Source organism: Rattus norvegicus, chromosome X (assembly GCF_021556685.1).
Source record: "Rattus norvegicus strain SHRSP/BbbUtx chromosome X, alternate assembly SHRSP_T2T, whole genome shotgun sequence".
Taxonomy (NCBI): domain Eukaryota; kingdom Metazoa; phylum Chordata; class Mammalia; order Rodentia; family Muridae; genus Rattus; species Rattus norvegicus.
This window is the reverse complement of record NC_141554.1, coordinates 44,697,104-44,711,955: the sequence shown is the minus strand read 5'-3', so window position 1 is coordinate 44,711,955 and position 14,852 is coordinate 44,697,104. Positions and strand designations below refer to the sequence as shown.

General features: G+C 34.7%; 1 protein-coding gene across 8 annotated transcripts in view; it reads right to left on the bottom strand.

Moving 5' to 3' along the window:
• The window catches only part of Cnksr2 (connector enhancer of kinase suppressor of Ras 2), a 269,745-nt gene that overhangs the window by 122,109 nt on the left and 132,784 nt on the right, over window positions 1–14,852 (bottom strand). For all 8 annotated transcript variants that reach the window (XM_087600614.1, XM_087600615.1, XM_087600616.1 and 5 more), the window contains 2 exon segments: window positions 14,121–14,180; window positions 9,220–9,288 (listed from right to left, as the gene is read on the bottom strand). In XM_087600614.1, coding sequence (XP_087456740.1) covers window positions 9,220–9,288; window positions 14,121–14,180 — 129 coding nt within the window.

The window sequence follows — 14,852 nt, the reverse complement described above, 5'->3', positions numbered from 1 at the left end:
AGTGGCTAATCTTATCTCACTGATTTGTAACCAACCTTTAACATATACATCAAGGCATATTTCGTATACCACACAAATGAGATTAAAACATCCCAAGGTCACTGAGATCCTGAGTGTCAGAAGCCAGATGTTCTGGTTTCTTGTAGAGGGGGGGCTTCTAAGGCTATTATTTGTCAGGTTGAAGCAGTCAGCAGGTTTTCCTGGGTAATAAGAAGCAGAAGTGGGGAGGTTTTGAAGGAATGGTTGCATGGATTGAGAACACAAAGGATTTTGGTTTTGTAGAGACTAGAGGTTTTGATTCCTATGGGCAGAGAGGGAAGAAGTTGACTTTAGAATATTCTCTGGCCTATCAGTTTTCCAAATGCATGGTGAATTATTTAACCTAATTATGAAATGATAGACATTATTCTTTGGACCAAGTAGTATAACGCACAAATATAGGTGAGAGACAATCAGGACTCAAAGGGAGTGACCTTAGATGAAATGCCCTACAGTCAGGAGAGGGAACTTGAAGAGTCCATCTCCAGTAGAAAGACAGGACATCAAGTTGCCATCCCATAGTCAAAAACTCTGACCCATAATTGTTCTGGTCTGAAAGAACTGGAGGAACAAAATGGAGAAGAGCATGAGAGAAAGGAGGTCCAGCGACAGGTCTGAATTGGGATCCAGCTCAAGGGGGAAGCTCCAAGTCCTGACAATAATACTGATGCTATGGTATACTTACAAACAGGAGCCTATCATGACTGCCCTCCAAATGGCCCAACGAGCCGCTGAAAGAGTCAGATGCAGATATTTGCACCCAACTAATGGACAGTAGCTGCTGACCTCTGAGGTTGAATTAGGGGAAAGCTGGAAGAAGCTGAGGAGTAGGGCGACCCTATAAGAAAACCACTAGCAGTCTCAACTAGTCTAAACCCCCAAGATTGCTCAGACTCTGAGTCACTAACCAGGCAGCGTACACAAACTGATATGAGGCCCCAAACCCATAAACAGCAAAGGACTTCTGGGTCTTGACTCAGTGAGAGAAGATGCATCTAACCCTCAAGAGACTTGAGGGTCCAGGGAGTGAGAGGGTTGGTGGGTGGAGACATCCTCTTGCAGATTAGGGCCTGGGTATGGGATGGAGAACAACTCAGAGGGCAGACCATGAAGGGGATAAAGACTGGAATGTAAAAGAAAAGATTAAGGAATAATAAAAAAAATGAATTTGAGACTATCATATCAATCTAGAGAGTTTTCTTTTTTATGGCTGTCTGTGGAGTTACAGAGATCATCTGTATATCCACAGATAGGAAAGTAGTACTATTTCTTAAAACACTTAAAAATATTAGCCTTCAAAAAGAAAAAGCATTATATCACTATCAACATTTCTATATGCTTGTGTACACTCACGTTCTTACTTCCCCAATCATAATGTATAAATGATACATTTTCTCAAAGAAAATTTCAAATGAACTTTATAAATATGTGGTGTTAGGAGTCATTCTACACTCAGATGTCTTTCTATCTTTTTAAAAACACTGAGGAGACCAGACTCACTGTACAAACAATCACATGATGACGAACGATTCTCAACTTTTGCCAACAATTTTTGTACTGATGTGTTTATTATAATATTGTTTCTAAGTATTACTAAAAATTACCGAATTTTCTAATGAATGAATACTTTATGTCTGTGACTTCCTTTTACTTTAGCAAAACAAGCTCCCAGAGAAAACGTCATACATAGAACAAACATTTCAGAAGTGCTGAACTATCCTATCTTTTAAAGAACCTAGAACTAGTAAGTCTAAAGCACAAATGCACACAATTCACCGTCACTCACTTTTTCACAAAATGTGAATAAAAATCCCACAATTTTGAAGCATTTGGAGATACTGTAAATACACCGAGTTAACAAAATATATTTAAATAAATGACTTTTAGGATTACCAGGAAGTAACTTTAAAAGGTGAGAGCAGTCTGAGACATTCTAAGCTTTATCCATTCTAAGTAAAACTTCAGTATTAATAGTTTACACAGATAATTACAAAAGATAGTCTTGGGATAAGATAAAATAAAGAAATATTTGAAAAGATGAATATGAGAATTAAATATTTCATTTTTTGGGGAAACATATCCACAATTTTATGTTTATTGAATAACTCTTCACTTTACGCCTCCATAATGCTAAAAGGCAATTTTCCAGTACAACATGAATATTTCAAGGTATATATAGTTATTTTTTAAAAGGGCCTTTGTTTCCATATGGCTTAATTTCAATGTAAAACTTAGACCACATTAAGTTACTCTTAATTTAAATGCATATATATATTTAATATTTTCACATGAATTTTAAAGTCTTGTATATAAGATATACGTATATATAACGTGTCTAGATCTAACATTCAGTACTTAACAGGGAAATTTCCAAAAGATAACAATTTCTTATTGCCAAGATAGAGGAAGAAAATAAAGAAAGCCAATGTAAGCACTCTAAGAAGTTTTGACTTTCCCCATCCCCACCCCTCAGAATCAGTTCGTCAGTCATCTAGAAGTTTGAAGGCTTGTATCTTGACTATGCCAATTGCAGTCTGGGTAAAGAAAATAGCAATTGTTTTTTTCCCTTTAATGAATATACCATGCATTTCTATTTCTATAAACTATGACTTATATTAGGTGTACCCTTTGTGTCACTAGCATCTCTACATTGGTAAGGCGATCCCAAAGTTGTGGCTCAGTTCAGTATCTTGTACACATAGCTATCATTCCCTTCCCATTTCAACATGGCATTTGGTAATGTAGTCTCTGAAGGCCAAAGTTTATCTTGGAGGCTTCATAGTATTCATGCATACATGCAATGAAAACTAAATCAAAGCAAAATATATTTTATTTCACTACCATTCATAATGCCCTTTGATTTCTTTAAATTATAACATTAACTGAGTTTGAAAAGTTTGCTAGGAGAAGAAGAGAAAGGAAGCAATCACATTATAGCACACAGTGTAACTGTGGGATGAACCTCTGATTACATAATACAGAAGATTAGTCCTAAAAAGCACTTGCATATTATAAAGAAACACAATAATACAGACCTTTAAATAAATTCTATAACAATATTTTTATGAGTTAAAAAATTCAGAACAATATTATGCCTACATATCTTTGAAGTCATTTTGTTTCAGCCACTTCTTCCTATAGTTCAGTTTTGTTCTTGCAAATAAAATAGAAATGTATTTATCTAAAAATAAAGATAATACTCCCAATTACCAAAGTTAGGGAATTAAACAATGCTTCACTTACTACCTTAAATTCTCAAATTTTCATTTATGGATTTAAAAAAAATACTTATACTTCTAAAAAATAAGGCTTAAATTTAGTTTAGTAGCTCAAATATCAAAAATCAATAAAAAAGGAATTCAAACCTCAGTATTAGAAAGTACCATACATAAAAATGTGTAATTGGTTTGAATAATTTTTAAAATGTAATTTATAAGTAAATACTTCAACAAATATATGACTTTAAAATATATTTATTTTTTTAAAAGATTTTTTTTATATCAGTACACTGTAGCTGTCTTCAGACACACCAGAAGAGGTCATCAGATCCCATCACAAATGGTTGTGAGCCACCATGTGGTTGCTGGGATTTGAACTCAGGACCTCTGGAAGAGCAGTCAGTGCTCTTAACCGCTGAGCCATCTCTCCAGCCCTAAAGTATATTTCTAAATACTACAATATGTGTATATTATAGTATACAATAAAGGAAGTACATATATGCACATGGTTAGTTAATTAAATATCATTCTTATATTTATTAGTAAAAGTTACTGTCTCTTAAATTTTCTATGACCTGGTATTTTATAGTGTTTTTCTTTCATGTAGTAATTTTAATAGAAAGGGAAATGCTGTCCAGTAATTGCCAAATCCTATTTTTCATAGGAAGGAGAGTATGAGGTCACTATGACTGACGAGGAAGGGAGGTGCTGGAAGTACTCATGGTAATCTCCAAATGGAAGCACATTTAAGAACTAGAGCATGGGGCTGGGGATTTAGCTCAGTGGTAGAGCGCTTGCCTAGGAAGCGCAAGGCCCTGGGTTCGGTCCCCAGCTCCGAAAAAAAGAACCAAAAAAAAAAAAAAAAAAAAAAGAACTAGAGCATGTAAATAAGCATCTGGCAATAGATAATAGTTCAAGCATACAAAACAAAAACTTGTAAGTAGTTTAAAATTTCACGTAATAACTAGACTATTTTTAACTATCCATTGGCACTTAAAGGTATTCTAATAAAAAGAAGTTACAGCCACTAAGTAAACAATTATACTCTTCACAGTGAAGCTAGGCTTAAGTGTACAAATAAGTAACAAATTAGACGTTTGCAAAGAAAAAAATTGGTTAATAGGAAGTTATCTTTATTAAGGCATAACAAATAATTTCTTTTATATAAGAATTTAGTAGAATGAATTCTAATTTTATAACAGAAAGACAATGAAATATTATGGTGGACGATGAAGTAATGATTTGATTATTCAAAATAAATGATACAATTTATGTCAAATTCGTGGCACTTTAAAATCAGTTTGCACACAATTTAATGAAGATGTTCAATTTAAAATAAATCTAATATCTCACAGCCTACTATAAGATGAAAAAATATTATTATGAATAACAAATATTACTTTGAATAACTGAAATGTGTGATTCATTAATTTTGTCTTATATATTTTTGCCTTCCAAATTATAGCATTTCACTCAATTTGTTTTAGAATAACTTTTCTGGAGAATCCTAATATTGTTCTCATAGGTCATTATAAAAATCATTAATTCATAAATATGTCAAATAACTTGCCAATATATTAATCCCTACAGTCTAGTGACATCTGTGAATATATGCATATTCTATGGCAAATACTGCCATTTGAGAACTCAGTTTCCAATATTTTGGGTATAAGGTATTATAAAATAAATAACTTCTTTGAGAAAGGAAATCAGAAGAGGTGAGGGTAAAGAAAATTGAACATGGTAAGCATGAAGGAATAGTTAAGCGAGAAGTATATAATGAAGGAAAGAAAACGAAATGGACTAGGGAGGAAACGAAAACTATAAAGACAAAAATTTCTTAGAAAAGTGAGGGGATAGCACATCTAATGTTACATGGTATCAGGATATATACATGCCACTAAGTGGCATCCAGGAAGTGGTTAGAACTAAAGGGGAACTGAAGGAATTTGAGCATTAATGTATTCTCATTGCAATGATTTCTCCCAATTTCAACATGTTCTCTTATTCTGGGGCTGAAAAACAAAAAGTTGACCTCACAGTCAGAGATGAGAAGGTAAACTGAGAATCAGAGAGGCACAACCACAATCAGAATCAAAGTTCCCTGGTAATTCAAAAGTCATTCAGTCTGTTCCCTTTGCTTTCATCCCCGGCCTTATGATTTAACAGCCTTACTCAGTAATGTTTCCCATCTTGAGGGTAAAAATGACACTATCTTATAATGTTTTCCTTCCATCTTTCAATAATTGCTCATCAACAGCACTACTTGTGCTGTCGATCTTCTTGACTTCTCAACCTGGTGATTCCATTTATGGAGCTTCTATAACAAAATATATTGAACCACATTTGCCAAAATATTCATGAAGTGCCAAGAAAACCCTTCACAATCACAATAGATATGTTTTAGTATTAACACAACATAGAAAGAACTTTCCCAAATGCCAGATTCAGGCACCATACATACCCCCTTCTTTGAAATGATAAACCTAAAAAGAAAGTGTATGCTTTCAGTATGAACAAGATTCTTAGACCACTCATAATAACAGAGGTATTAACTTGTAATTTAGTAGATTTGTTAGGACTATGCACAGATGCTTTGGAATAAGTAAAATATCATCAGCACAAAACATGTTTAGACTCCATCATGAGGGAAGAGTTCCTGGTTCAAATGAAGCCAAGGTGGTAAGGAGAGGGAGAGGAAGATGGATGAAGAGAGAGAGAGACAGAGACAAGTGGGAAAGGGAGACAGAAAAACAGAAGGAGGAAGGGTGAGGGAGAGAGTGAGTATTACAGAGAGATGGAGAGAGAAAGAGGGATGCACACACAGAAACAGAGACAAAGAGACAGAATGAATCTGGGGGTGTCTTTCAGCAGCCTTTCAGAAGTTGATCTTCAGTGGCAGGGAGGACATGTAATAGGAATCATTCTGCTTTGCGTGGACATTCATGATTTTGTTCTTCTTCCTATCTGGCAGTCAGGTGCTCAGCCACAGAAGTATGCTGATGTGAAAAGCTTAAAGGCTTATAATGAAGAATATAGCAACATGAAAATGGACATGTAACTTCTAGGTTCATCTCAAGTAACAAAATATATAATTTAATAAAAGAACATAGGAGAATCCCACACATCTAGTTGGACATGCTAAATAGGTAAGGGAGGTAAGAAAGTCAGTTGCTATTAAGTAGATGAACCATACCAGCCATTTATACTAATGGCATTCAACTGTCCCTGTTATTCATTTATCTTTCATTGACCATCATAGAAATATTTAAAATTGTTTTTCAATGAAATTCATATAAAATATGAAGATTTTTATATTGTACAATATAACCTGCAGTGGTAAGGTTGTAAAACTGCAGAAAACTACTGATATAGTATAAACACTAAGATGTAGCATCATCTTTTCCTAATTGTTGAATCTGGAATGGTATAGACTAATTCCCATAATATCATTCTAGCAAATTAATTAATGAATTTAGTCATTTATTATGAAGTTTAAGTCTATTACACTATTTACTGCACCATCATAGCCAAGTACCACTCTCCATTTTAATGACTATAGAGGCTAGAAGGGCAATTGGAGACCACAAATAAATCACACTTCAAAGAATTCATCCACCTATCCATGCTTTAGCAGTATGAAAACTCAGATAATTTATTATTCTACTCTCACTATACAGACAGTAATATAGGCAACAATAAAACAGAGGAAAGGGTAGTTTACATTAAATTAAAAAATCATGCACAAATATGCCTTTTATTTCAACACAAGAAAATCTGGTAACTAATTACATTATTAAACAAGGTTACTTTTGCAATCTCAATATAGCTTCCTTTTTCTGTTTTAATCCAAGACCCATTTTTTAGCTATAATAGCAGTCTACCATGAAAAAGAACTCCTAGAGGTCCACCTACAGGATTACGTATAAGGATAGAAGAGAGGAAAGTTCAATTGTTATCAAGTTTCTAATGTGTACGAATATTTTGAGAGGCATTTTACTTATTCAGTCTACCTGAAAGAAATGAGCTTAGTGAGAAATGGCAGCAAAGATGAGCTTCAAACTTAATTCAAATTTCAGTAAAATTGATTCACTACTCCAGTTATTTAAATTCTCACTATCTCTCCTCTTTCCTAATACAAGGCTCCTTTGAATGTCTCATTGAACCTTGAGATTTACTCACATGATTATTAACTTATTAAGATTCTTACTCCTTTGACAGTTTTTAAGTTGAAACTGTAGAAAGGTACAATAAGATTGAAATAAGAGTCTGGGTCTTAAAGTCACAAAGTTATGAGATGTTGATGAATTAATACTTTTTCTAAGTCTCAATTTCCACACACAGCAGCTTTTCTGTAGGATTTATTATAAAGAATAAACAAAATATAAAATATGTGACATGATATTTGTATTTACAGTTACATGTCAAGTTTCAGTTATAGTTAATATTTCTAGAAAGGAAAACTACTCTGATAATATTAGTCACTTCAGGCTGTAAGAAAATTTTAGAGCACAAACTAGAACTATTTCCCCCAAAACTCATTCTGTGCAGCTTTCAAAAATTCGTAATGATTCCTGTGATGAAAATGTGTATGCATATTCTCATAGCATTTAAATGTCATCATTTCATACAGATTTTATTAGTTCATCTGTAAATATTTAGACCTTAATATTCATTTAATGAATGTTAGATTTATTCCATAAGGAATACTCTTTAAACAATGTTCTGTTTTTACTAGAAACTGACTTCTGTCCCTAACTCTATCAGGTAGAATTTCACACAGAAACAGTACAAGAGAAAGTCTACTTGTAAAAGTCTCTGGTCAAGTAGGAAACAATATGAACAGAACAGAGGGAAAAGCTGCCAGTGTACTGGAATAGGTGCTTTCTCCCCTTGCCCAAATTCTTATTCGATGGGTCCAGCAATGTCCAAAAGGACAACCACTTTGAATATTTTTTATAGTGCAAAAATATAGTTACCAGGCCTATCATGGCATAGAAAAAAACCCCACTGAATAGTATTAGTACTTTATTGTTAAGTACCAGCCATACAACAATATATCGCATTTTAAATTTGTTATCCACTTTTATACCAGGTAGACAATGAACTCACTGAAGAAACATTCTAACTTTCATGAACATTAGGAACCATTCTAAACTTTCCTGAAGAAAAAAAGTCTTCCCAAATGGTCACTAGGGGCATGCAAAAGTGAAGTCAGTTCAATGGCACGAACAGGAAATGATCAATAATTCCAAAGTTAGTAAATGGAGCAACATGTTTGTTTTTTTAAAAATCCTACACTTCTAAAGATGAAGATTATTATATTGATAATCTCAGATTATTTTAATTTCAAACTTCAACATCAGACTTTATGTTTGCCAAAGAGAAGAAATAAAGTGAACTATCTGAGGCATATGAAATAACCAGAAATGAATGCCATTCATTTCCTACATCGTTGAAAATTTGTCTTCACATCTATCACAGGCTACCATTCATTGTTCTGTGAACAGATTTATGAACTATATAGGACAAGAAAGCTTTCTGAATTTAGTTAACGTAATATTTTAGATGTAAAACTATAGTTCCTCTTGGCAAACCAAGAACCAATTCAGCTACTGAAATATATAATTTTTACAAAAATGTGCATAAATTATGCCCAAATCCTCCACAATTAATGAATAAGTCAGTGTTCCAACAGATAATGAATGTACGTTTATCAGAAATATATATATATAATACATATATAGTGAAAATTGTAACTACCAATATTCCCAAGATTTAAAGATTTAAATAGTCATGCGTTACATTCCCTCAACCAATTCAGAAAAGTAATTATTCATTTTTTAAGTTATTCAATTATCTCACATAAAACACTGGTGTTTAATTTCACTGGCATCATTTTAAGGGTTTAGCAAATCTTTAACTCTTGCCTCCCACTGACTCTTAAGGTAATTATACATACCACAGTCTGATGATTGACTTGAATCACTTCATCCCCAGCGTGGATTTTCTTGCACCGATCTGCAGGTGACTGAATTTAACATAAACGAAATGATATAAAGATTAGCAGCTTTTTCTTTTCTCTGGAAATATTACAAAATCCATCTCTTTAATTAGATTTTAAAAAATTAATCAGAACCTTCAAGTAATTATTATGATATGCTTACTGATAGGTAACACATGGCTTGCATTCTGTGTATAGGTAGTGACAAATTAAATGCAAAATCATAGATATTTCTACTAGAAAACAAATACAACTTTCTGAAGGCATTGAAGGGCAATAATACTTGCCCCTAAACTTGACAAACCTAATCAAGAACACCCTGCCAAGTACAACACCCTGCCAAGTACTACTAGGTTACAGGTTTGAAAGTATCTTTCATAAACAAATTAAAAACAGCAAAAACAAAACCAACAAACAGAAAGAACTATGAGAAAGAAAAGGTGAGGAGTTTGAAGGTTGAGAAGTATTGTATGAAGAAAATACTTCAATAAAAATGTAAAAATGTATATGTATATGTATATTTTACAATACTTTCACAGCTTCACTGAGGCGTTTTCCATTTAATATAAAAAATCCGTATTAAGATAAATGGATCAATAGTTTCAAGTATATGCACATAATTAGTGTTAAACTTTGAAGCCTGATAATTAAGTTGATAACTTATTTCACTCTTAATAAAGCCAAATAAATACTGAAAAGAAAATTAAAACAAAGAGCAATTAGGTGAAGTCTGCATTACATAACATTCTAATTATCTAATCCCAAGAGCGTGCTGTTCTATGTAATACAATTGTTTGACAACCTACAGTAAATGAAACAAAATGTCAACACTATAGACCATGACAATTCCATAACTTTACTTTCTTAACACAAAACAAAAAATAAATCCAATTTGGAACTTAATATTTATAAAATTTAAAATGTATAAAGGAAACTAAAGTGAGATTTGTAATAGAAACTTTTTAATCCTCCACATGTTATAATAGATTTTATAGACTTCTTTTTCTAGTTGATACTGATTAACAATTGTGTGCATTTTAGGCATCTCTGTATGACAATAAACTCTTGTATATTGACTCTTTAGATGGATTTCTATAAAATATTAATCTATTAAAATCATTTGCTCAGTCTCTGTTACTACTCAGTAGCATTTATTAAAAAAACAACAAAAATTAGTATGGTGGGAGAATCCAGAAAATAAAATGCTGCCTTTGATAACCAGAAATGGGATATACTCTAAAAGTGATTTCTTTTTTTGTGGTATTTTGTTTTATGTTTATATGGTGTGTGTGTGTGTGTGTGTGTGTGTGTGTGTGTGTGTGTTCACACATGTGTCTAGGCCACAGGTTGACCTCAGGAATCTTCCTCAAATTGTTTCGCCACCTTATTTATTCTGTTTTTTAGACTGAGATCAGGGACCCTTATGGAAGTGCTAGGGGAAGGATTGAAGGAACTGAAGGGGATTGTAACCCCATAAGGACAACAGTGTCCACTAACTGGGACACCTCAGAGCTCCCAGGGACTAAGCCATCACCTAAAGAGTATACATGCACCTGTCCAGCTACATATGTAGCAGAGGCCTGCCTTGTCTGGCCTCATTGGGAGAGGACATGCGTAATCCTGTAGAGACTTGAGATCCCAGGAAAGAAGGATGCCTGGCTTGCGGGGAAAGGCGAGGACTCTCTCAGAGGCAAAGGGGATGGGAAGTAGAGTGAACTGTTACAGGGTAGATCAGGAGGGGAACCAACCTCTGGAATGGAAATAAATAAAATAATTAATTAAAAACATCAGGGAAAATTTTTTATTCATTCATTTGTCTGTGGGCAAGCTTGGGTCATGGTGGCATGTGTGGAAATGAGAACAAGCTTTGTGAGTCACCTATTTTACAATGTGGCTTCCAGGGATAGAAATCAGATCAGGCTTTGTGGAAGTACCTTTACCCACTGATCCATCTTACATGCCTCTTAAATTTTTATTTTTACATTTACTTTGTATGCGTGTGTATGGGGGCAGAAGCATACACACATCATGACATGCCTGAGGAGTTCAGTGGACAACCTTAAGAAGTTAGTTCTTCCTATTTACTTACTGCACTAGTCCCAGGGAATGAACTTAACCTCTCTGGCCTGGTAGCAAACATCTCTACCTGCTGAGCGCTCTTGGTGACCCCACCACCTTGCTTTTGGAGACAGTTTCTCTAAGTGAACTGGATCTCATGGATTAGCAATCCTGACTGGCCAGCAAGCCTCAGAGATATCCCTGCCTGCTCTCCCAGCACTGGTGTTACTGATGTCCTCTGTGGTAGCTGGCTTTTCTATGGAGGCTGGGGATCCACATTCAGGTGCTTATCTTTGTGCTCCAAACACTTTACCACAAACACAGCATATCGTAAGGACAGTTAATTTTTTTATAAACTCATTTCCTATTTCTAATTATTTTGAAAGCATAGAAGACTTGAAACAACACTACCTTACAGGAACAATATTTTAGCCCACAAAATAATTGCCATAGGCTAAAATTCAAGATAAGATAATATTTTGTTAATGGATTTTTGTATATTGGACCAACCTTGCATCCCTGGGATGAAGCCTACTTGATCATGTTGAATGATGGTTTTGATTTGTTCTTGGACTCGGTTTTTGAGCATTTTATTGAGTAATTTTGCATTGACACTCATAAGCAAAATTGGTCTGAAGTTCTCTTTGTGAGGTTTAGGTATCAGAGTAATTGTGGTTTCATAGAATGAATTAGGTGGTGGTCCTTTTTTCTTTCTATTTTATGGAATAGTTTGAGGAACATTGGTATGAGATCTTCTGTGAAGGTCTGGTAGAATTCTGCACTAAACCCATCTGCACCTGGGCATTTTTTGTTGTTGTTGTTGGGAGGTTTTTAATGACTTCTATTTCCTTAGGGGACATGAGCCTGTTTAGATAGTTTATCTGCTCTTGATAAACATCCCATCTTTGGGATGTGGTATCTGTCTAGAAAACCATCAATTTCATCTAGATTTTCCAGTTTTGGTGAGTATAGGCTTTTGTAGTAGGATCTGATGATAGTTTGAATTTCCTCAGTTTCCTTTATGTCTCCCTTTTCATTTCTGATTTTGTTAATTTGGATACTGTCTCTGGGCCCTTTAGTTAGTTTGGCTAGGGGTTTATCTATCTTGTTCAAAGAACCAGCTTTTAGTTTTGTTGATTCTTTGTATCTTTCTCTTTCTTTTTATTTGGTTGATTTCAGCGAGGAGTGTGACTATTTCCTGCTGTCTACTTCTCTTGAGTGTGTTTGCTTCCTTTTATTCTAGAGTTCTCAGGTGTGCTGTTAAGCTGCTAATGTATGCTCTCTCCAGTTTCTTTACCAGGGCACTCGCTGCTATAAATTTTCCTCTTAGTACTGCTTTCATTGTGACCCGTAAGTTTGGGTGGTTTATTTACATTATGAAAAACTACTAAGCTATTAAGAACAAGGACATCATGAGTTTTATGGGCAAATGGATGGAACTAGAAAATATCATCCCGAGTAAGGTAGCTCAGACCCACATAGTATGTACTCACTAGTAAGTGGATATTAGCCGAAAAAGTACGGAATACCCAGGATACAATTCACAGAACTCAAGAAGGTTAACAAGCCAAAAGGAAAGTACGGAATACCCAGGATACAATTCACAGAACTCAAGAAGGTTAACAAGCCAAAAGGCCCAAGTGAGGATGCCTCAATTGGAATTGGGAGGCAAAAGAAAGCAATCACAGAGGGTACAGGGAGGGAGGGACTTGGGTGGGAGATGGTAAGGGGAGGTAAAAAGGGGAACAAGATCAGGTATTAGGAGGGGGAACAGGACTGAAGCCCTGAGGGCCAGCAGAAAGAATGGAAACAGGCAACCTCAGGAGGTAGGAGGTGGGGGACCCTCTATGATGTACCAGAGACAGGAGCTGAGAGACTCTCAGGACTCAAAGGGAGGGACCTTGGACGAAGTGCTCTATAGGAGGGGGGCATGCTGAGTCTACCTTCCAGTGGATGGATAGAACATGAAATAGAAAGATGGGGTTGCCATCCCATAATGAAAAGCTCTAATCCAGAATTTTTCCTGTCTGAAGGAACTGCAGGGACAAAATGGTGAAGAGCATGAGGGAAAGGAGGTCCAGTGACAGGCCCAAATTGGGATTCAGCTCAAGGGGATGCCCCAAGGCGTGACACTATTACTGAGGCTATGGTGTGCTTACAACAAGCAGTTCAAAGAGTCAGATGCAGATATTTGCACCCAACCAATGGACAGAAGCTCGTGACCCCTCTGGTTGAATTAGGGAAAAGTTGAAAGAAGCTGAGGATAAGGGCAACCCTATAGGAAGACCAGCAGTCTTAATTAACATGGATCCCTGAGATCTCTCAGATACTGGATCACCAACCAGGCAGCATACACCAGCTGAGATGAGGCCTCCAACACATATACAGCAGAGGACTCCTGGGTCTGGGTTCAGTCAGAGAAGATGCACCTAACCCTCAAGAGACTTAGGGCCCCAGAAGTGGAGAGGTCTGATGGAGTGGGAGTAGAGACATCCTCTTGGAGAGGGTGGAGGAGATATAGGATGAGGAACAGTCAGAGGGTGGACGGGAGGGGGATAGAATGACTGGACTACAAAAATGATTAAAAAATATTTTTTAAAAAGGGGTTTAATGATCAAAAGAAAATATCTGAATTTCTCTAATTAACTATTCTAAATTAAATTAAATGAGAAAAATTTTAATTTATCTAGAATCTTAGTATGTATTTTTAGATACAGTGATCATATGCTATTGTAGTCAACATTTAACTTCAATCATGTGAAATACACACATATGTAAATTGAAAATATTTTAATACTTACATTTTCTGTGGTTCCCGTAATTACATGGAGGCCATCATATGTGGATTTAATATACATACCCTAAGAAAAAGACAGGATCAGTAAAAGTGAAGCAACAGACATATTTTCAAATTTAATATAATATAATAATAATTTTATTCGTAAGTTAACAACGCTGCCTTAAAACTGGTAAAAAAAATTACTATATAAATGTTCTGGTTTCTAAAGGCTATGTAAAGAAGCCTATACTCAATCAAGTCAGTACTTGTCAAGTTAAATTGTCCTAAGGACATAAAATTCAGCATGGTATTTCATTATACTGAACATAGTTCTATTTTTCTAAAATTCTTACTATATATTACATAGCCAACTTGTGTATATGTGTTATTCACCTATTATACCTCTATAATTTTACAATTTAAAGTAGCTATCAATAGAGATATTCTATCTATAATTAGCTGGAGGTGAAACAGTAATAAGTTTGTTTTGTTATATTTAGCATCCTGTATTTGTCTCCTTTATTTTGTAGTATTATAGTATTTTATATTTTTCTTATTCCTTGTCTGATACACAAGAGATTTAACAATAACCAACAAAATATGTGCAGAAAAGTATACATTGAACATTTTTATAATGAAATCAATTACTATATTATTTTCTCATACCTTTATATTTGTCATATAATTAGATACCGAAATGTACCCATGCTTTCAGTGAAAAGATAAAAGAAAAATGAAGCAGAAAAGTTAATGG